The 21597-nt window shown below is 41.1% G+C and overlaps 1 protein-coding gene across 1 annotated transcript in view; it reads right to left on the reverse strand.

The window, feature by feature from the left end:
• Positions 1-21597, reverse strand: part of ACOX3 (acyl-CoA oxidase 3, pristanoyl) — a 62789-nt gene that overhangs the window by 16583 nt on the left and 24609 nt on the right. The window contains exons 8-13 of the mRNA XM_077815883.1: positions 11888-11984; positions 11417-11599; positions 9055-9177; positions 7778-7898; positions 5753-5875; positions 4794-4907 (exon numbers count right to left, since the gene is read on the reverse strand). Coding sequence (XP_077672009.1) covers positions 4794-4907; positions 5753-5875; positions 7778-7898; positions 9055-9177; positions 11417-11599; positions 11888-11984 — 761 coding nt within the window. The remainder of the gene's footprint in view (positions 1-4793; positions 4908-5752; positions 5876-7777; positions 7899-9054; positions 9178-11416; positions 11600-11887; positions 11985-21597) is intronic.

The following is a 21597-nucleotide window of genomic DNA, read 5'->3' on the forward strand; positions in this document are numbered from 1 at the left end:
TCTCCTTGCATTGAGGATAGCCAACAACTTGTGGGTTGAGCCCTCAAACGTTGTGGAGTGATGGTACATGCCATTAAACTGTTGCCATGTTCCACCCAGATGTGGCTGCATTTAAGTGACAAGTGAAGTAACCACTGCATATTAGATTGTTAAATTTTTTAAGCACTCTGGGATTATTAGGGAAGCAGGTATTACAGAGTACATATGGGCATGTTTAGTGTTGAGAAAAAGAAGGCCGACGGGGCACTTTATAACCGTCTTCAAATATATTAAGGACCATTATTAAGAGGATGGTGATCAATTGTTCTCCATGTCCAGTGAAGGAAGGCAGGACAAGTAGTAATTGGCTTAATCTGTAGCAAGGGAGATTTAGGTTAGATATCAGGAAACACTTTCTAACTATAAGGATAGTTAAGTACTGGAATAAGTTACCAAGGGACATAGTGGAATCCCTGTCATTGGAGGCTTTTAAGAACAGGTTAGAAATACACCTGTTAGGAATGGTGTAGGTGTACTTGGTCCTACCTCAGTATGGTGGGGGGCTGACTAGATAACCTCTCAAGGTCCCTTCCAGCTTCACATCTCTATGATTCTTGGCTAAATCCTGGTGGCCTAAATCCTAGTCAGAGACTTAGTCCAGTGCTATTAAATTACTTCTAATAGAAAATTAATACAGATGAACAGATTTAGTGGGTTTTTTTTTTCAACTGTGATTTGGCTGCTTCAGTAGGTATTAACTGAGGAGACAAAAATGTGCTTAGTTATTAGTTTGTGCTGTCCAGCATGTCACAAGCTTGAGATTTACCACAAAGACAAAGCAAACATTTATTTCAGCAAGTCTTTCTTCTAAGCCTTTGCATTTTGAAGCTAATCAGATGTTAAGTTTTTGTCATAACTACTGAGGCATTATCTCACTTGGAGCTCTGCATCATTACCGAGACTTCAGTAATCCCAGGATTTCTTCATTCAATTAGCTGAGCCCTGAAGCAGTTATTTGGATTCCAGGAAATAACCAGATTGCCTGTTAATGACATCTATAAATTAAGGTTAAATTTCTACCCACAATAAGTTCTGAGTTTCATAGACTGACTTTTGTCTTAAATCCTCATATAGATCTAATTCCCTCTAATTTCCCCCTAGGAGCCAGTCTGGGTAAATAGCAGCAATAAAATCGTGGGAATGGCATGTACTGTCTTTCTTAATTTGATTATAGCAGAGAAAACTAAGACAACTGCTGAAGTTTTTTTCTCACTGTTTCTCCATTTTTTCCAACCAAACTAAAGACGATTACTACATCGTGACATACTTTGTCTGAGCCTATTGTACTATTCAAAATGTTGCCCTGCTCTACACTGTTCTAACTCACACGCATTTTCCTTATAAAGCTATTTCAAGGCCCCAACCTAATTACATCAAATGGAGATCTGGCCCACATAAGAGTCTCTGGCCATGTCTATGCTACACAGTTTTGTCAACAAAAGTCAGGTTTCATAGACAAAACAGCGGAGGTGTACACGCAACAATGTTCCTCCCACCGATTTAACTCTCCTGCTACGCCAACAGAATAAAACCACCTCGACAAGAGACAGAGCTTTTTGCGACAAAGTTACAGTGACACGGTGTCAGTGTAGACACTGCACTTGTTTATGTTACCCTCAGTGGGCTCTGGGAGGTGTCCCACAATGCCCATCATGACCACTCTGGTGAGCAGTTTCTACTCTGCAAAGGTACTCAGGCATGCACTCCTCCCACTTTAAAGCCCTGAGTATGTTTGAAATTCCACTTCTTGTTTGCTCGGAGTGGACAGCCCACATCGCATCTTCCCATGCCGGCTTTCCACAGCAAACAGGCTCCCGTGTGGAGTACAATGGAAGTTGCTGGATCTGTTGGGTCTGTGGGGAGAGGAGGATGTGCAGTTGTAGCACCAATCCAGCCATAGGAATATTGACACCTATGAGCAGACTGCTTGTGGCATGGATGAAAAGGGGCAAAAAAGGGACATGTAGTAGTGCCGTGCGGAGATAAGGCAGGTGTACCAGAAGGCACAGGAGGCCAACCGTTGCTCTGGCGTGGCACCAAAAACACGCTGCTTCTACAAGGAGCTGCACACCATCCTCAGCAGTGACCCCACCTTCCCCGCCAAGAACCCCATGGACACTTCGGGGGGACTGGAGGCAGCAGCCAGTGGGTCAGCCCTGAGGAGGTTGAGTTGAAGGAGAATGTGGGGCAGGCGACAGGCTCATCTGGTGGCGTGGCGAGCCAGGATCTCTGACTCCGGAGTGGTCTAGCCTGTTCCAGCAGTCTGGCTCTGGTATGCCTGAAGCAGGAGATGGGAGCTCTGGTGAGTACTCATTTTACTTTGATAGTGCATGGTTGCATAAGGTAGAGGTGTCTTTTAATTTGCTACATGGTGCATGTAGGAAAAGGGATTGAAATTAACAACACTAGGTACTGTTTGCGTCTGCTTCACATTTTCCTGTGCAGCCACGCAGTGGAGGTCTTGCAAAACAGTTTGTTAATGCACACGGGGATCTCCTGGGAATCCTCCATAGAGATAAAACGGTTACCCACCTTCTTGTAACTGTCGTTCTTCAAGATGTGTTGTTCACATCCATTCCAATCAGGTGTGTGCGTGTGCCGTGTGCACCGTCGTTGGAAACTTTTTCCCTTAGCAGCTCCCATCAGGTTGGCTGGGGAGCCCCTTGCGGTGGCGCCTTCATGGTGCTCAATATATGACCCTGCCGACCCAACCCCTCCTTCAGTTCTTTCTTACCATATATGGCGGCCGTTGGAACTGTCTCACTTGCCTTGCAAGTACTCCCTTAGCTTAGTTATCTAGTTCTCTTTTTTTCAGAATACTGTTACTAGGTGCTTGCAGTGATCCCTTGGGTCAAACCCTCGGGTCAAGCTCACCATGATTAGCGCTCTGGCCATGCTTGCCAAGGAAAAGTGAGAAAGAGGTATGTAACTTTTATGCGCTTATGATTCAAGACTATGAGTCAAATCACAATACTGACTCTGTGTACTGTTTCTTTTGTTTCTGCAGATGTGCTCTTGAGGGCCAGCTCCTACACACTGTCAGATAAGGAGGTGAATGAGGAAAAGTAAGGGCAGCTCTCATTTTGTAGTCCTTGTGCTGTAGGGCGGGTATGAGCTCTGCACAGAGTTGAAGGAAGATGGCTTTATGCACATGAAAGTTCTGCAGCCACTGCTCCTCATCCCATATCTGCATCACAATCTGATCCCACCACTCAGTGCTTGTTTCCCGTAGCAACAGTCCACCGTGTGCTGCTGTTCCGTGAATACCAACATCAATCTTGAATTGTTTCTTTCCATGGCACACAACAGCTCATGAAATACTGCAGGATCAGCAGTTCATAACACTTATCACTAGACTGGTGAGCAGTGCAGGATCCATGCTTTCAGGCAGAGATGGCAGGTGCAAAGTTTACAGGGGCAGTTGAAAAATGTCCTGAAATGCAGCTGGAAGACCTTGGAATTTTGGGATGGAGAAAACTCCCAGAACTCTTAGCAGGAGAAGGTGATGATTTGCATATTGGGATAGCTACCCACAGTGCACTGCTCTCTCTGTCAGTGCTAGAACACCAACTGTGGACGCACTCTGCTGACACAAGGAGCATTGTATGAACATGCACAGGCGATGTAATTATAACAGTTTATGATAATCGATGTAACTTAAGTCGACTTAACTCTGTGGTGTAGACATGGCCTCTCCTAAAAACAATACAATAGTGGAGGACAACTACCAACAAATACAACCTTAGAGGAACAAGAATAACATTTTACTTGAAGAATACATGCAAGCCAATATTGCATGAAACCATTCTGTCTAGCAATTTCATGCTAGAATTCAATTTGCACATTTTGTGCCAATGAGACATATTAAGAAATGAAAATTTGGTCCCTAGTAAATTGCAGTGTGCATCACACAACATAAATAAATAGTAAAATGCAATTTGATGGAGAATATATTATAAGAAGTGATGGTTGACCTGAAAAAAGCACTGGATCAGGTGAGAATTCAAATGTTCAGCTGTCAGCTTTTCAGATCTAGAGTTGGACGAATAATACAGAAAACTTTGTACATTTTTTATAGGATCTTTACATTTTTGAAAAATACCAACTCTATAAGTTGGTTGAAAAACAGCAAATATTTTTGCCAAAAAAAAATCATCAAAAATTTGAAAATTTTAAACCAGCTCTGTCTGATTCCTTTTGCTGTCTAGAAAGCAGGCTGAAACGACATAGCACTTCTCACGGCGACCCAGGTTACAAGTAGCTCAAGAATAGCACCTGTTTTTAGTGTGTCTGCTTTGGAATGAAACCAAAAGGTGAAGAGCTGTGCAAAAGTAGGAATAAAAACACCCAACAGATCAAGTTAATTCACATTTTAATCTGAATTAGTTTACCCATTCTAGTTCTCTTGCAGTCAAGGCTCTACACATATCATAATAAATACCAGAGGAAAAACATTGCTTATGAGGGATCATAGAATCATAGGGTTAGAAGGGACCACAAGGGCCATCTAGTCTAACCCCCTACCACGATGCAGGATGTTGTGTCTAGAAGGATGTGCCGTAATTTGAGCTCCCTTGAATACTGTGAGTTTGGAAGCATCACTCAGTCTCTAATGCTTATAGGTAAGCTGTCTGCTTACAAAAGATGGTGGAAAAATACAGAGCGGACAAAGAGAGAGAAGAAAAATCAGCTGGCTGGGTGGAAGGGACAGAGTGAAAATAACTATTTGTATCGAGAAAATAGAAAATGGCTACCTGAGGAGTCCATGCAGTCTTCAACACTAGAGGCTGTGAATTTCTGGCCAAGAATAAGACTGTAGTCTTCCAAAAAATTTACTGTTCCAAGAGGGGATGCAATAGGAGCTTTATCTGGAATACCAATGATGAATTGATTAGTTACAAAGTCGGTGTCAGACTATTTTGAGGTAAAACACTATCCTAGGGTTAGGTTTACTCTTTCTTGATAGGCCAGGTGCAGAAATGCCAAAATATTTAGCTTATTACTGCCTAGTGGGGATTCAGCCGAATAAGGAGAGGTGAATAAGTGCTGAGGAGCTGACCTGGCTGTTTGCAAGCTCCCAGTGGAGTGGAGATTGTAGATTCAATACCCATGAATGGGTTTTCCACACCTGGAAAATCTTGGCCAGAATCTTTGCCAGCAATTTGTCCCGTGATCTTTTATCCAGAAAACAACAAAAGGCTATAATAATAATTATTCAGTTCGGCTAAACATTCTGCAACTTGTACTCTCAGTGCCTAGCACCAGAGTTCATTTGGAATGAATGACACGGATTCAGATGCTATTTAATGCGTATAAGGGTGGTCGGAGATAGATAGCCTTTATATTATTTTTCAAGGACCACAGAGCCCCCCTCTCTGTGCAGAAAGCTTCCAATGACTTCCAGTGGACTTGGGAGTTTGAATCCCTAGCAGATACAACACCAAGCCCTACATTACTTTTTATCATGTTAATTTTTCAAAACCTACTTACAACATGGAATACAACTAGTTACAACGAGGTCCAGATACTGTGGAGATTGATGCAATAGAAATATATAGAGAGAGATCAAGACACTTGTTTATGAAGGTACCTAGCATGTTATTTATGATCTACAAATAATGATTAAATAAATTCTGTCAGTATGAAATGATCTCCTAATCTTGTTACCAAATCACCACTAAATCTAAAACAAGATATAGTATGACATGCTAACCTTGGTGTTTAGCATTCACCCAGCTCAGTAAGTAGTTGCTGGTTTGCTGAAGCAGAACGTTATTGTCTCCTTCATATGTGCAGTTTGGATCATTGTCATTTCGAATATCACCTAGACGATTCACTTTTAAAAGAAAAGTCACAAATTTTAATTCATAATGTAACTCAATCATTATAGAAACATGGGTCAAAAGAACTTGGAAACAATTATTCTGTGATTAAAAAAAATAAGAAATTGGAATCAGTTTCCAATACAATATAATTATTCTTATTAACAGATGACGCTGAAAAGTTACCCTTTGTTTACAAAACTAAATACATGGGAGCAAATTTTCAGAAGCATGACATCCATTTTATGAGGGCAATCTGCATGTGCAAAATCTGCATCTGTATTTCTCCTCCTTCATAGGAATTGCAAGGGCAGTCTGGATAGTTGTAACTGCCTGATGGCCAGTGCAAATATTCCACTTCGCACCTGAAATTCATTTTGTGGGTGCAGATTTTGCATCTGCAAATTGGATCTGTGTGACACTGTACCTCAAAGTAGCACCCTGGAACCCCCATCTTCACCACTGTGATATGATTATGATATGTTTTGTACAAAGAATGCCTTGTGAGCTATCATTTAAGAAGTTTTGATCTGTTGAACATTAACATCCTGTTGAATTGTATGTGCTATCATTATATGTGACGTTACGAAGTACTGCTCTGTATGTGTTACTGAAATATGTTGTGAAGTGGATTGCACAGTTAGCCTTTCAGTAGCAACAAAGGAGCAACTATCACTGGCCAGATAGGCGTTGATGGCCCATCAAGAAGAATCCACTCTTCCAGAGGCTTCTCGGAGAGGGCACGTATGCAATGAGGGCTACCTAACCCCCACCTCACAGCAAGTATCTTTCTAGCAGCTGGAAGAAAGTATAAAAGAGGAACAGTGACATCATCACTTGGCCTCTCTCCTCCCCCATCTCAACACCTGGGAGAGCATCTGGAAGACAAAGAGTTTGAACCAGGGAGATTGGTCCCAGGCTGGGAAGGGAATCTAGCCTGTGTATTAAGGACTGTGAGCTGCCTGTAACACCTATTAGGGTGAGAAGAGCTATTTGATTCAGATCTTGCTTTGGCCATGTCTACACTTACAAACTTACAGTGGCACAGCGGTACTGGTATAGCTGTGTGGCTGAAAGAGCACTTGTGTAGCTGCGTTATGGTGACAGGAGAGAGCTCTCCCGTCGACATAATAAAACCAGCTCAATGAGCGGCGGCAGCTACGTTGGCAGGAGAGGGTCTCCTGCTGACACAGTGCTGTGCGCATGAGCACTTATGCCAGCAACACATATGTTGCTCAAGGGGATATTTTTTTCACACCTCTGAGAGACAAAAGTTTTGCCAACATAAGTGCTAGTGTAGACATGGCCATAGTCTGTTAAAGTTAGAATTTAGACTGCGTTTCTATTTTTATTTCCTATGTAACCAACTTTGATCTCTGTCTGCTACTTATAATCGTTTAATATTTATCATTCTGTAGTTAATAAAACTGTTTTATATTTTATTTAAAACTGTGTGGTTTTGATTAAAGTGCCTGGGAAATCTCAGCAACGGTTTGAAAGGACTGTTGCACGTCCCTTTGTTGGCCTGACAAACTAATTAATGAGCTTGCACTATCCAATGGAGTCTTGAGCAGTGAAAGATGGTATATTTCTGGGGTGCAAGGCTGGGGTGATTGCTGGGTGTGAGTCTCCACACGCTGATGGCTGAGTGATAATAGCACCTGGGGGGTTGGCGGTTTGTCACTGGCATAGCATTGTGAGAGACCGCCCAGGCTGGAGGGTTAAGGGGGCATAGCGGTCTGACCGCTCCAGGTTGTACCCTGGGGACACCATCACAATATGTAAAAAGGAAGATGGGGCCAAAGCTCTTTTGAAAACTTACTGCCACTGATACATAACCTGTACCCAACAAAAACTGTGACAGAAATGTGTGCAAACAATTTTTGACTTTATCTATTCAGGAATTTGTAACTTACTGGCCAGGTAACCATGTCCTCCACAAGCTTCTCGACATTCCTGTGCCGCTTGCTGGGCAGTCCAGGAGGCCAGTGGTTTACCACCAGTAGACAAGGCATGAATCTCACGTCCAATTTCAGCCTTTGTAAAAAAAAAAAATAAGCTCATGGTAAATAATGTTTTTTAAACAAAACAAGTGCAAGAATACACACAAAAAGCTAAGGGTGAAATTCATCCATGCGACTGCCAAAGTCTTGACCAAGACCAGGGATTGAACCAAATACTAAAAACATGAATACCTCTTGAACAAAAAAGAGCCAGGCTCTCTAGCTGTGAGCTGTATACAGACCCACATCCTCTATGGACTGGTCACAAAAGGAGACACACTGACCGGGGTGCAAGGCCTACACCATTTAACTTGGCTTGCACAAAGCCTGAGGGTTTAAGTGAGAATGAAGTGATAAACAGTCACTGTGCAGACCTTGACACAGGGGTGAATTCCACCTTAAGTTATTACAAAAATAATTCTACTTACAAAAAGACTATAAAAAACTATATAGTGCACTTATGCTGGTCAGAGTCAGGCTCTGAAAGTGCAGAGAGATCAAAATATTTCCTTGACAGAGATTGCCAAGAAATTCATTGTACTGCTCATTTAACCCACATTTCATAAATGTTAATATTTTACGTTATTTTCAAATGTATTAACTTGAACTGCAAACTTGAGCCTGACTATGAAAATATATTGTTCTGGCGTATTACAGAAACTCTCTGACATGTATCTCATGCAGTGTCAACTTCAGTTGACCAAAACTGAATCTTCATTAAGGCAATGCAGAGAGGCAAGGGGGATGAGGTAATATCTTTTATTGACCAACTTCTGTTGGTGAAAGAGACAAGCTTTTAATCTTACATAGAGCTCTTCTTCAGGTCTGGGGAAGGTATTCTATGTATCACAACTAAATACAAGGTGGAATAGATTATTTAGTATAAGTAGTGAATATTGCAAGAGCCCATTGAAGGTGCAGTGACCAGTAATTACTTAGGCCTCTATTCAAGAAGAAACATCTCTGTTTAGGAAAGAACTCGAACGTATGCTTAAATCCCATTGAAGTCATCAGAACATAAACCCATGATCAAAGTTACCTGCTTTCCTGGTCTTTAACACTAATGTTTCTCACCACTCGTCCCCTCATTTCTGAGCCACTTGTGTATACAGGTCCTTGGTTTAACAATTGGAAGTTTACTGCATTGAAAACCCGAGTTGCAATTAAAAGGATATGTATAAACATTTCACCTGTCTTGGACTCTTATCCTTCATCAGAAGACCTATGTGAAATTCTATGAAGTTCATGAACAAAGACTTGGAGAAATGGTCTAAGGCATATGTAGCTGCCAGATAGGGAAGCAGGCGCCATTGCTGGAATGAAAATTAAATCTGTGTGAGGGAAGGTTGATATATACATATTATTAGGGGCTTTTCCAAGGATACTCAGAACCCCTGTGGTATATTTTTTCAGTTTCTAGAAAACTACCATATTTCAACTTCAATCTTCTAATTATTAAGAATTAATATAGTTATAATAAATTAATATTAATATTAATATAATTCTATATTATCCAAATATAGACTATATTGTTTGCGGTTATGTTCAATTAGTAATTAGAGGTGGATGGGAAACAATTTTCCGGTCCCACAAAAATCTGAGACTTCAAAAAAAAATTCCCATCCCAAATGAGGACAAATCAACTTTTCATAAACCAAAAATCCCCACCCCCAAAAAGAAAAATTTGGGTCAACTGAAATATTTCAATAATTTTGAAATGTTTTGATTCTGTTTTTGTTTTCTTCCTACCACAAGTAGTTTAAATTTCAAAATGAAAAGTCATTTTGTACCAGAAGGTGGAGTTTTTCATTTCAAAAATAATTCTGACAATTTAAAAACTTCTTTGGATTGAGAAATTTGTTGAAATCAACCCTCTCCAGTGAACAGTTATGGTTTTGACAAATTGGCATTTTTCAATGAAAAATGTTTCATTGAAAAATTCCCAACCAGCTATTTTTGTAATGGCCCTTTAAATCAGTAAAGTAAATAAACCTTCTTCACAGGAATGCTCATGGTGAAACCATCCAAGTTCGTGGTTCCTATTAATTTTTGATAAACATCAGATTAAACCAGGACACTGGTTCAATGAAATTCTTTGGGGGCAGAGATCATCTTTTTATCCTGTGTTTGTACAGTTTCTGACTTAGGCTACAGCAATACAAATAATTATTTCTATATTTTCAAAGGTTAATAAAGAGAAAAGGCTAAAGTAATGAACACAAACATGATAACGAACTGTGCATTGACAAAACCAATGGTAAGGTGGAAGGTATTCTTCTTATTGTTTTCTTTAATACCCACAATGTTGTAGGCAATGTTTACACACAAACACCCTACCCCTAAGAGCTTTCAATTGATGATGACAAGCCAAATCAAAAGGTGAGAAAGAGAAATATAATCAAAAGGGGTACAGTTGTTATATAAGTTATGCACTTCTTGGTTTGTTAAATAATTTACACTTCAATGGTATCTCACTGCCCCTAATTTATCTATGATTAGTTTGCCTGTTTCTTGACAGCCGCAAGGAAGAAGTGGGTCTTGAGGATAATATAGAGTACAGCCCTTATGGGTCAGTTGAAGGAAGGTGCTCCATGGATAGGGAACAGCATGGAAGTAGGTGCAACACGGGTTGTGGGAGATGTGGAAAAGAGGGTAGTCAGGGCGAGCATCACCAAGGGACTATGGAAGAAACAAAATGTGAGACAAAAGCAAATAAACAGAGAGGGGCAGAGCTGTGAGGACCTTGAAGGTCAGGATAAGAAATCTTGAATTTGATTAAGTGGAGAAGTAGAAGTCAGGAGAAGGATTCAGCAGATGGGGTTACATGTTCAGAACAATAGATGAGGAAGATGATCTTAGCAGCTACATTTGGAATAGACTGGAAGATGATGTCGATGTAGGGCAGACCAGCCCAAAAGAAAGCATGACGAAAGTTGATATGAAACCAGAGTTTCTGAAAAGTAACAAGTTCCCTCCCACCAATGTCAGAAAAGTGCTTCTAAGAGCTCAATAATATATTTGGGTTTCAGTATTCCAGGGTCTGATTCTTATTTACACAAAGCCGATTTACACCTCTCTGGCAGTGAGAGGTGGGTGCTTTAAGGCCTCTTTACATTGCCAGATTGATGTAAAGGGGCCTAAGGGCTTGTCTACACTTACAGTGCTGCAACAGCTAGTGCTTAGTGAAGATTCAACCTGTGCTGACGGGAGAGATTCTCCAGTTGGCCTAGGTACTCCATCTCCCCGAGCGGCAGTAGCTATCTTTGTGGGAGAAGCCCTCCCAATGACATAGTGCTGTCTACAGTGGGGATTACGTCAGTATAACTATATGGTCAGGGGTGTGGCTAGAGAATTTGGTAGTATAAACCAAGTCTTACTGAGAATCAAGCCTTCAGAACTCTATAGGGCCAGACATTCAGCTAGTGTAAACTAGTGTAACTTCATTGCTTTCAATGCAGCTATGCTGATTTACATAAGCTGAGGATCTGGCTTTATATTTGAATACATTCCCTAGATTTGAATGAAATGCCGTATTGTAGATTTAGTTAGTACCTGCATTTGGTATTCCAGGACTGGTATTTCTTTTTCATCTGTTGGTCCAAACTGACGGCGTGTGGCTGAGAAGCGAATGGCTATTGATAAGGCAAGTTTTAAATTAACCACAGACATGCCTATGATCATAACTCTACCACTGGACAAAGCCCCAAGAGATGCGCCAAAACGCTGCTTGAGATCCTGAGGGAATAAAAGACACACTAAATGGGCAGGTTCAGCCATTCCATAGCTTCATAATTGCACTGCCTGCAACATCAGAATCGTGGTAGTTATGCCAAATGCTATACTTTCAAAGGCTCACTCAAGGAGTTGGCACCCATTGACTTTAATGGCCAATGCATTACTAAAACCCCATTCAGATCTGAAAATAGAAGGGAGCAGTTAATAGGTTTGAAAAAAAAATACAAACAATTCCTTCATAGCATATTTGATAGACTGGATTCATTGCACATACAGTTCACTGCATACCTTAAATGAGCTGACGTATACCCCCTCAGCTGTGACATCTCCAGTCCTGTTCAAAACGTTTTCTTTAGGTATCTTGACATTGTGAAACATAGCAAACCTGTTCAAGTAAATAACTATATTAATAATAAAATAGGAAGATGCTTCACGACATAGCTTGGGTATATGCCCCAACAGATGGCCATGATGCATTAACGGCTGGCTGCATGAAGATTTCATGCACAACAGTGAACTGAAAACAATATCACACCACCGGTATCTTTAGAGTCAGATTCAGCCACAGAGAGGAGGATGCCTGCGAGAATACAGGTCTCCACATAAAAAAGTTCTATGAAACGCAAGCTGGGTACGTTTTCTGTTACTCTTTTTATTTCTTATGTTAAATTTGTTTTGGTTTTTCGAAATAAGTATGACGCCTCCAGGAAAGACCCTCACTGACTGCACCTGTATTTTCTTTCTGCTGAGTTATTTGACCAGCCAACATTTAAAATATCATGTCCTGTGATTATCTTTAAAAGAAAGAGATTTTGCAAAAAGAAGAGCAATGAGAGGAAGGACTGTCTTCTGGTTAAGACACTAGACATGGACTTCTGCAAGCTATGTCACTCTGTGTCTCTATATACAAATGGGGACAATGAAACCTTTGTCTATCTTGTCTATTTTGAGTCAGATTCTTACACTCATATTCAGGTCAAATCATGTGTTACTCCACAAATAATACCATTGAACTGAATGCCTCATTTGTGATGTAAAATACTGCTTAATATAAATAAGGAAATCAGAATCTGGTTCTGAGTTTGTAAATTCTTTGGGGCAGGGACTGTCTATTACTATGTGTTTGTACAATCCCTAGCACAACAGGGCCCTGAATTTGATCAAATATCCAACATCAACAAGAACAATATAGAATCAACACAGTGAAAGGGAACTAGAAAAAGGCATTATTGTACAGGAGCTCCAGCTATGATTTTTGCTCGCTGATACGATGTAGCATCTTAAAAAGAAATTAATATTGATAGAAGCTGCATAAACAGGACACATCTTTTTCAGAAAATCATGTACTAGTAATTTTCAGTCAATTAGACAATAAGGGCTGGCATAGTATCATAACAGCAGCTCCATTTCTGAATATCTCAGCATCTAATATTGCTTGAAAATCTGTATTAATAATCAAAGCAAATTCCTCATACTTGCCAATACAGGCAAATATATTTAATAGCACGCGAGAGAGCCAGGTCTTTTACATCAATAAATTATATAAGCTTTACAATGCTACATGTACTTTAAAAGTATGAGTAATTTCCAAGGAAACATATCTGCATATTGTATTTATTCTGCCTCAGAGATACAGGGCATTTTTTGACTGAGCAATATATACTCATACAAATGGTTGAAATGTGCAGACTAACTGAGCATCAGATTCTTGAATCCTTACTCTGCATATAGACTCACTGATTTTGGTGGGACTACTTACAGAGTAAGGTACTACACGGTGAGAGTGAGGGTGGTGGAGTCAAGTACAATATTTACAGAAATCCATCTTGGACAATGGTTTTGGATCCTCTACAAAAAATGTGGGTTTTTTTAAAGATAAAAGATCTTTTGGTTTATATGCAACCCTCTGCTTTCCCCACCCCTGAAATAAACCCATCAAAGCTAAAATAAATCCCTAACAGCCTGTCCCCGCCTAATATTTGATAGTGACAAAATGTACAGGCTAGGTACAACCACAGCATGCCTGTGATACTAGGGTCTCCTCTTGTAAACACTTACTGGGGGGATGTAATGCTTATTACTACTGCGAGCTGTCCTACTGAAGTGAATGACAATACCCCCAGTAGTAATTTCGGTGGAGAAGACTGTAACCTATCTCATGGACCCACACAGGTTCTTAATACCCCTTACGTCCCTATATGAGCTACCTGCATTCCTTGTGCGAGCACAAGAAGGAGGGCAAGTCCTAGAGGCTAACAGCTAGTTTCCACCCACAGAGGTGAGCAGGGACTTGGCAAAACATAAGTGAAACCATCTGAGATAGCTGAGCCAATCTCAGGGATGGACTCATCCAGTCCAGCTTCTTTCTCTCTAAAAAAAAAAATGGGGGACAGGGTGAGCAAAAGACCTATCACAGTCATGGCTGTTGATTCTAGAAGGAAGCTCCACCCCTGCTTAAGAGTTGCTTCTCACATCATTACCTGTGGAGAGGTAGGAGCAGGCCTAGAGGCAGCAGTTGCTACCTGGAGAAAGATGCCTCAGGCAGCAAGTGATTTAAAAAGTGATGGTCAATAAACTAGTATCTCAAACCATGCTTTGAAGCCAAGGACAATTCCATTGCTTGCATCACTTCTCCATTCATAAATCTGATATACTCTGCTAAATTTCACTACTAGGGAACTTTCTATTAGTTCAATCTTAATTGGAAGCCTGATATGCATTCAGTCACATGACCCTTTTAAAATCCAGCCTCAATATTAAAAGTTTAGTAAACAGAACCAATCTGATTTGTGTAAAATTAGCATATGGGTACAATTCTGCAAATACCTATGCATGCTAATAACTTTACTTATGTGCTGTTTATTTCAGTATGACTATACACTTGTGTAAAGCTACTCATTTAAATATTCTGAGCCTTTAATACTCAATTTCAAGTCCAGCGAGTCTCTTTTATAACACCATACTGAAGATGTATAGCTATTTATATGAGAATATAAATTACCCAAATATTCTCACCTACTAATTCTAAGAAGCAAAAAAAGAAATAACAAAATAAGTTGCGTGTTGTTGTAGTGAGTGCTCTTAACGGACCAGCTATAAAAACAAAATGCCAGACATACAGAGTATTGTTTGATTATTTCTATACTGCATAAAAGATTATCCAGAATGACCTTGATGGAAAAAAAATCCATACTATCACATTTCTTATAACTAGTGAACCAGAAAATTAAATTACATTTGCTTAACAGTAACTGATCTTCTCGGTATTATACTTTATGGGTTACAAATTTACTGCTTTTTCCTCAGCTAATATCTAAATAAATACATATAGCAAATGGTAAAACCGTTAAAAAGCTTGAATAAGTGAGCAGAAAGATAATTTACAAATTCACTGACAACTACCGTGACTGAAGAAGTGAGATTTATTGTTTATGAAGACTAATGATGAAAATAAAAGCAGACGCATCTAGGACTCTGGATTTGGATGGGCTTATGAAACTACAGCCAGTTCTCCAAGAACTGTTATGCTTTTAAAATCTTATTTTTTTTATAGTTAACCATACAAACCAATTGGAAGGTGATGTTGGAACATATTAAAAATAAATAAGATTTCATAAAGTTATAGATCACATTTTGAATGGCTATTCTCTCAGAAAACATAATAAACAGACACAGATCATATCTGTCAACAAGTTTAGGGGAAAATCCATTTAAATGGATGGAAGAGCACACAAGAACCTACGCAATGGGCAAGGTACATGTAGTGGTGACATTGGAATCCACCTTTCCTGTGGCCTCCAGAGCAGTTAGTGTGATCAGGGCTCGACTCATTTTGTGTTCTGACAGATGGCTCTTATCTGTAAATATACATTATTGGGATAATTCCATCGGGGTCTGCCTCTGGTTATGTGTTCTTCGTCATGGATAAGTTGACAAGTTCACAGATTTTAAGACCAGAAGGGACCACTAGATCGAGTCTGACCTCCTGTATAACACAACAGGCCATCAAATTTTACCCCATTAACTGCCGTAGTGAGCCCAACTTGTGTTTGGCTAATGCAAATCTTCCATAAAGGCATCCCATCTTGATTTAGACTTCCACCCGCACTATTAAAAAATTGTGCCTTACTTCTTGTGTTAAACATTGGACTGCATCCCAACAAAATAATGAATATACTGCTCTCCAAACTTATTTCACCCATCACCATTCAGCAGCCATTATCATTGCATTCTTGCATGCACAATCCCACTTGAGAAGGGCAGTCTCATCCCCACAATAGCCTCTATGTCAGGGATCTAGGGTTGACAGTGTCCCAGTGCTGCTGCATTGCTAATCAGTGTCCCACATACAATATTTTACAAATAATATACACAGGAAATGTTATAAATCTAGTACTCTGAGGTTTTCCACCATTCACCTGCATTCATCACTGATGCATAACTGGGCTACACGTATTCCTGCCTGGATCAGTTAGGCAGGGTGAAGTCACAATCCCACAGCAGCCTCTCTGTCAGGTCTGTGGCCAGTGGTGTGGAGAATATTTCAAGCAAAATTAATCTCTCTTCCCTTAAATCATGCTACAATCATTAATCTGGAGCTCAGTAACATGGATAAAAGTGAGCAGCTGGAAAAGCAGCACGCTCCCTTTGCCAGTACTAAAGTAATAAACTGTTACCTGCAGTGCAGATGGCAAGACTGTGCTTTTAGGGAATTTCAAACCCACTCAGATCTCTTTTGATGGCCAACTTCTGTTTTTGACTATCTTGAGAATGTTGAAGTGGCAATTCCTTTAATCCTCCTAGCCAGATGTAGCCGGCATGGGGATGGGATTGGAAGATTGGGGATCAGTGATGGTTACAGGGCACAATGATCAAGTAACGTTAGAGGCAGAGTAGACTAAGGGCAGAACAGGGGGCATAGAGGGATGATGAAAGCCTGCAGAAGACAGAAAGACCAGTCACACATTTTTGGAATCTGGAAGCTCACAAAGGGATGAGGTTGAAGAGGGTGCCGGGAAGGGTGCCGGGAAGCTGGGGAAAAGTTTTTAAAGAAGCATTTTAGGCCATATTGCCACAGTCAAAAGTAGAAGCTTGCATCTCTAACAGTAACACACAGTAGCTATGTTAATACACCCACCTCATTTTATAGTAGCTATAACTGTGCCAGGCATTTCATGGAAGAGACAGAAAGACACAGACCCCCACCTCACTGTGCTTACATTAAGGCCCAATCCTGCAATGAGCTCTGTGTGGGTGGACCCTTGCGTCTGCAGAGAGCCACACTGGTTCTGGTGAGACTCTGTGCGGAAAGAGGCTGTGGGAAGCTTACTGCAGGGCAGGGGGCTTAATTTTAGATGTTCCAAAATGAGCGGGAGCGACAAATTGCAGAGACAATCTGGACAAGGGCTACGATCACAGCTTAGGCTGTGCATTCCAGGAACGTTCTGTTTAAGATTTTTGTTATTTTTTAAGTATAAAATAAGAATTGAGAGAGAAGATGGAGAACATTAATAATTCACATTGCACAGCAACTAGTTCGACTTAAATGGAGACTTTAAAATATACAGGGCACACGCTGTGTGTGATTCAGGGTTATTAGGAGAACGGCAGCTTTGGCACTGCCTGACTTGGGTGTGTTCAAATTTGTAAAACTTCATGGAGACTGTTTTTAATTTGTTTAACACGTTAATATATTTCAATCTGTTTGCTTTACTACTGTTATTACTGTGAGCAGCCAGTCAGAGTCAGTGCAAACTCACGTTGTTTCACAAGACATCAGAGATTTAGATTTTGAGCTTTTTGGTCTGTGTTTGTGCAGTGCCTAGCACAGTAGGGTCTTAGTTCGTGACTGGGGCTCCCAGGTGCTACTGCAATACAACTAATAAATAAATAATAATGGATTTAAAAGGGGCCTACGAAGGATGTGAGCTTGCGTGACAGCTGCCATCTTGGCCGACACACTGGGGGTTGAATGGGTGACTTCCAAAACTAAAAGCATGAGCTATTACAACTTAAATGGAAGAGTAAAGTCTTCCTAGCTGGGGGTATAACAGATCCACAGAGGGGAGCTGTAATATATACAGAACGGGCAAAAAGCAAGAAATGGTGACCTACCCTCCTATGATAAAAGAAAAGGAGGACTTGTGGCACCTTAGAGACTAACACATTTATTTGAGCTTTCGTGAGCTACAGCTCACTTCATCGGATGCTGTCAAGTGAGCTGTAACTCACGAAAGCTTATGCTCAAATAAATGTGTTAGTCTCTAAGGTGCCACAAGTACTCCTTTTCTTTTTGCGAATACAGACTAACACGGCTGCTACTCTGAAACCTCCTTTGATAGTTTTTTTTTTGTTTTTTTTTATATTGGGGAGTATCAGGAACATTGTGTCTGCCCTGCCACAATTTTTCTAGAGAACCTCCAGAATATCTCAGAGCATGTCGTATATGGTGAGAGCTCACACCTCAGTGAAGTGGATGTTGACTCATTAACACACTGTATTTTTCCAAAGTTTTAGTCTGTCATTGAAATGAAATAGGTGTTAATAAACCCCTCCTCCCAAAAAAACCCAACCAAACCCATATGTTTCGGAAAGGGTACTAAACATAGTTTGCCCTTGGTTATAGCTGAACCTGCACTGGGTTCAGTCACAATACATTTTCAGGAATCGGAAATTTTGCTACTGTAGAAAAAGCCATAGAGCCTTCCAGGCAGACAAAATCTCAATTTCTAAGGTGAAAAACCAGCAGGAAAAAAAAGAAATACATGCTGTCCTACTACCCCCACCCCCAAATTCTCTCCTCCCAAACTCCTCCTTTTACACCTTTCTTATATATTACAGAGAAGCAAAAAAAGGTCACAAGCTATGACAATTGGGGAATCTGTCTGTACAATTTATGAATTCTGTTTATCTTGACCTAGCTGCAAACTCCATTTTGAAGCTGCAGCCTTTTGCCTTCTCTATGGTCTGTTAGCCTCCCTGTTGGGTTGAAATTTGAAGGCTGGTGACAAAAGAACAACAAAAGGTAACGGACTTAAAATGTTTGCCCACTGAAATGTAATAGCTCTGACAGGCTCCCAACTGCAGAATAGCAACAGACTGGCTCCCAACTGCAGAATTAGTCTAGCAGGGGAGAGGTTGCCTTGGCCACAAAGTCACTTGGCAGAGGTTTTTGCTCAGATGGGAAAGTTGGCAAGAACATCTCCTGACAAAGAGGGTTAAGAATTATAGACAGGAGTTGACCTATCTGAGGTGTTTGGCCATTTTGTCTCTGGTTGTGGAGGACAGAGAAACAACCCAGCATGTAGAGGCTGCATGAGGCAAGAGACCCCCAAGCACAGGGTGAGTTAGCGAGGGGTTTAGGATGTTACATTCTATATGCTCTGAGCTCTCCTGTGATTTATACAGTAAGTAAACAAGAAATAATGTGTCACACTTGTGAAACGTGTCTCTGTGTTAAATGCTTCACAATCAACACAGAGTTAAACTGTAACCCAGGAGCTGAACACCTTTGGGGTGGAGTTCTGAGAGAGGTGTGTGCAAGTATGGGAGAGTATGAAGGGCCACCATTGTGCCCACAGGTTAGGCCGCTGGAGCAGTTCTCAGAAGGGAATGCCAGACAGAAAGTCTGCAGCCCGACAGTGTACCTAGGGCCCCCAGGATGGTGGCAGTTTCTGAACTCTGTTCAGACCCTGGCAGCTTAAAGCATTCAGGGACCCAGAAGTTTGGATTCTCCCCATAGCAGTCTGGTGGGTGACCAGAAAGGAGGCACCTGACTAGATCTATATCACAAGCCCAGTTATTATTTTTTGAACGATCTCCATTTATAGAATGCAGCAAAGCAACACACACTCAGTGCTAGTAACAGGCGGATACTTTTATGCTACTCCAAACATTAAGGCATGACTGAGGCTCTGAAGCAATTACACCCTCTGGTGGCTACATTATGTTACTGAATGAGAAAGATGAATAACTTGGGAGGAAAGAATGTAAAGCCTGCAATGTGCAGAATGTGGTTTTTTTAAATACTACACAGTAATTTGTATGCACTAAATGTTGTGTAAATGGTAGACAAGAAAAGAGATTAAAAAAATAGGTCCTGATTTTTATTTTTTTTTTTAAATGGGTGCCTAAAGTTAGGCTCCTAGGGAGAGGTTTTCAAAAGCCATGTGCCCTTAGATCGTGAGGTGTTCATGTACTACAGGGATGGGGGGGTCTATAAGAGTTTGTTAGACAGACAGACAGAGTAGTCCATTCAATGACTTTCAAAGGGACTTCTGCTCCAAAAGCCCTTGGGTGTTTTTGAAAACCCAACCCCTGATAAAAACATCAAGGTCTACATTACCAGGAAACCAAACCTCGGCCAAGCAACCCAATCGATTCATAGTTTTCAAAACCAGAAGGGACCATTATGTACCTAGTCTGACCTCCTTAACACAGGCCATAGAATTTCACCCTGTAATTTCTGCAATTTCTCCCCGCGCACCAGTCCTTAATAGGTAACTAAATATGAATGAGTATTTAGGAGCCTAAATTTAGGCACTTGTTTTTAAAAATCTTGGCATTAGCCCCTTCTATTCCAGTAGCAAAACTCAAGAACAGAATGTAAAATTGCTTCATCACTTTCCTTATGGGCCTGCTTCTGGTCTTGCTTCCGACAGTCTTACATCAGTGTAACTCCACTGAATTCCATGGAGGATTTACAGAAATGGGATCAGAATCAGGCCTTGTGTGTGCATTCTTATAGCTGGCAACATCTATTAAACATAGTAAAGTTTTAAGTAACTGCATATTAGGGGTGAAACTTGCCCCATTCTCATCTCCACACACAATGGAAACTACAGCATACAAGAACTTCCCTTAAGTAGTCTTTTGCCTTCTAAGGAGCATATTGTGGAATATAACTATTGTCCTGAGTAGGAGGTGATGTACCACCCTAAGGGGAGTCAGGGAGGGTGTATGCCTCAGGGAGGACTCTCTCCTTATGAAGCCTGGTATGCGGGGACTGCACCATATGTACCCGCATCACTGAGAATACTACAGCCTGCCTGCTCTGCAAGCTGGTATAGGAAGGCCAGGTCACATCCTCCCCACTCCCTTTGGGGCTTCATGTGCTTCTGGGAAGCAGTTCATCCAGTCCCCTGACTACCCGGGCTGCATTTGTAACAGACCTTTGTGCTAGCTCTGCAAGATGTGTGTGGGCGGGCAGTGGGAAGGATCGGTTCTTCTGAACCCTCATCTCCGATCCCCACACATCCAAATAAAGACAGCCATTACTGATGTGACATGATTTATTCAATTTACAACATTTGGGAGGGTTAGGAATAAATTTACCCTTCTTGCTACCTGGGATGCACACTACAACCCCCGGCAGCAGAGGGGCAGCTTAATCTCCTGGGGACGGTCAGCATTCGCCTTCCTTTGTGGTTTCCACAACTGGAAAGCAATTTTAATTTTTGGTTGAAGCGCCAAAGAAACCCATATTCCAGAGGCTGCTCAGCAGATGTAGTGAATCTGCTACCCTGGCCATACCTATTCCCTCAGCTGGATTCTGTGTAGAACCAGCAGCTTCCAGGACTCTAGCAGACTTTGATGTGCTGGTGCCTTACTCTATTATGACCTCCATCCCAGCAGCTTTTCTGCCACTGTGGGTTATGCTGTCAGAAAATGAATGAAATGAAATGAATTTTCAGTTATTTTGTGTTTGAAGGATGTTGCTGCCTATCCAGGAGGAACTGAATTAGGGGAATATAAAGCAACCAGCTGGAAGAAGCCAGCCTGAGTCTAATCAGAGCCCCTGGGGAGAGGGCTGTGGGATCACCTCACCAGGGGAAAGGGTTTGGGCCTCAAGGGCCAACAGAAATGGTATAAAAACTTCATAAATCAGACGCTCCGGGAGGGGAATTATATTTTATACCTCTGGACTGTGGATTTTTTTTGGAGGAGCCCTGAAAGAAGGAGAAATCGAGGCAGGGTGCCTCAGAGCCCCAAGGAGACAC

Source organism: Eretmochelys imbricata, chromosome 4 (genome assembly GCF_965152235.1).
Source record: "Eretmochelys imbricata isolate rEreImb1 chromosome 4, rEreImb1.hap1, whole genome shotgun sequence".
Classification (NCBI taxonomy): Eukaryota; Metazoa; Chordata; order Testudines; family Cheloniidae; genus Eretmochelys; species Eretmochelys imbricata.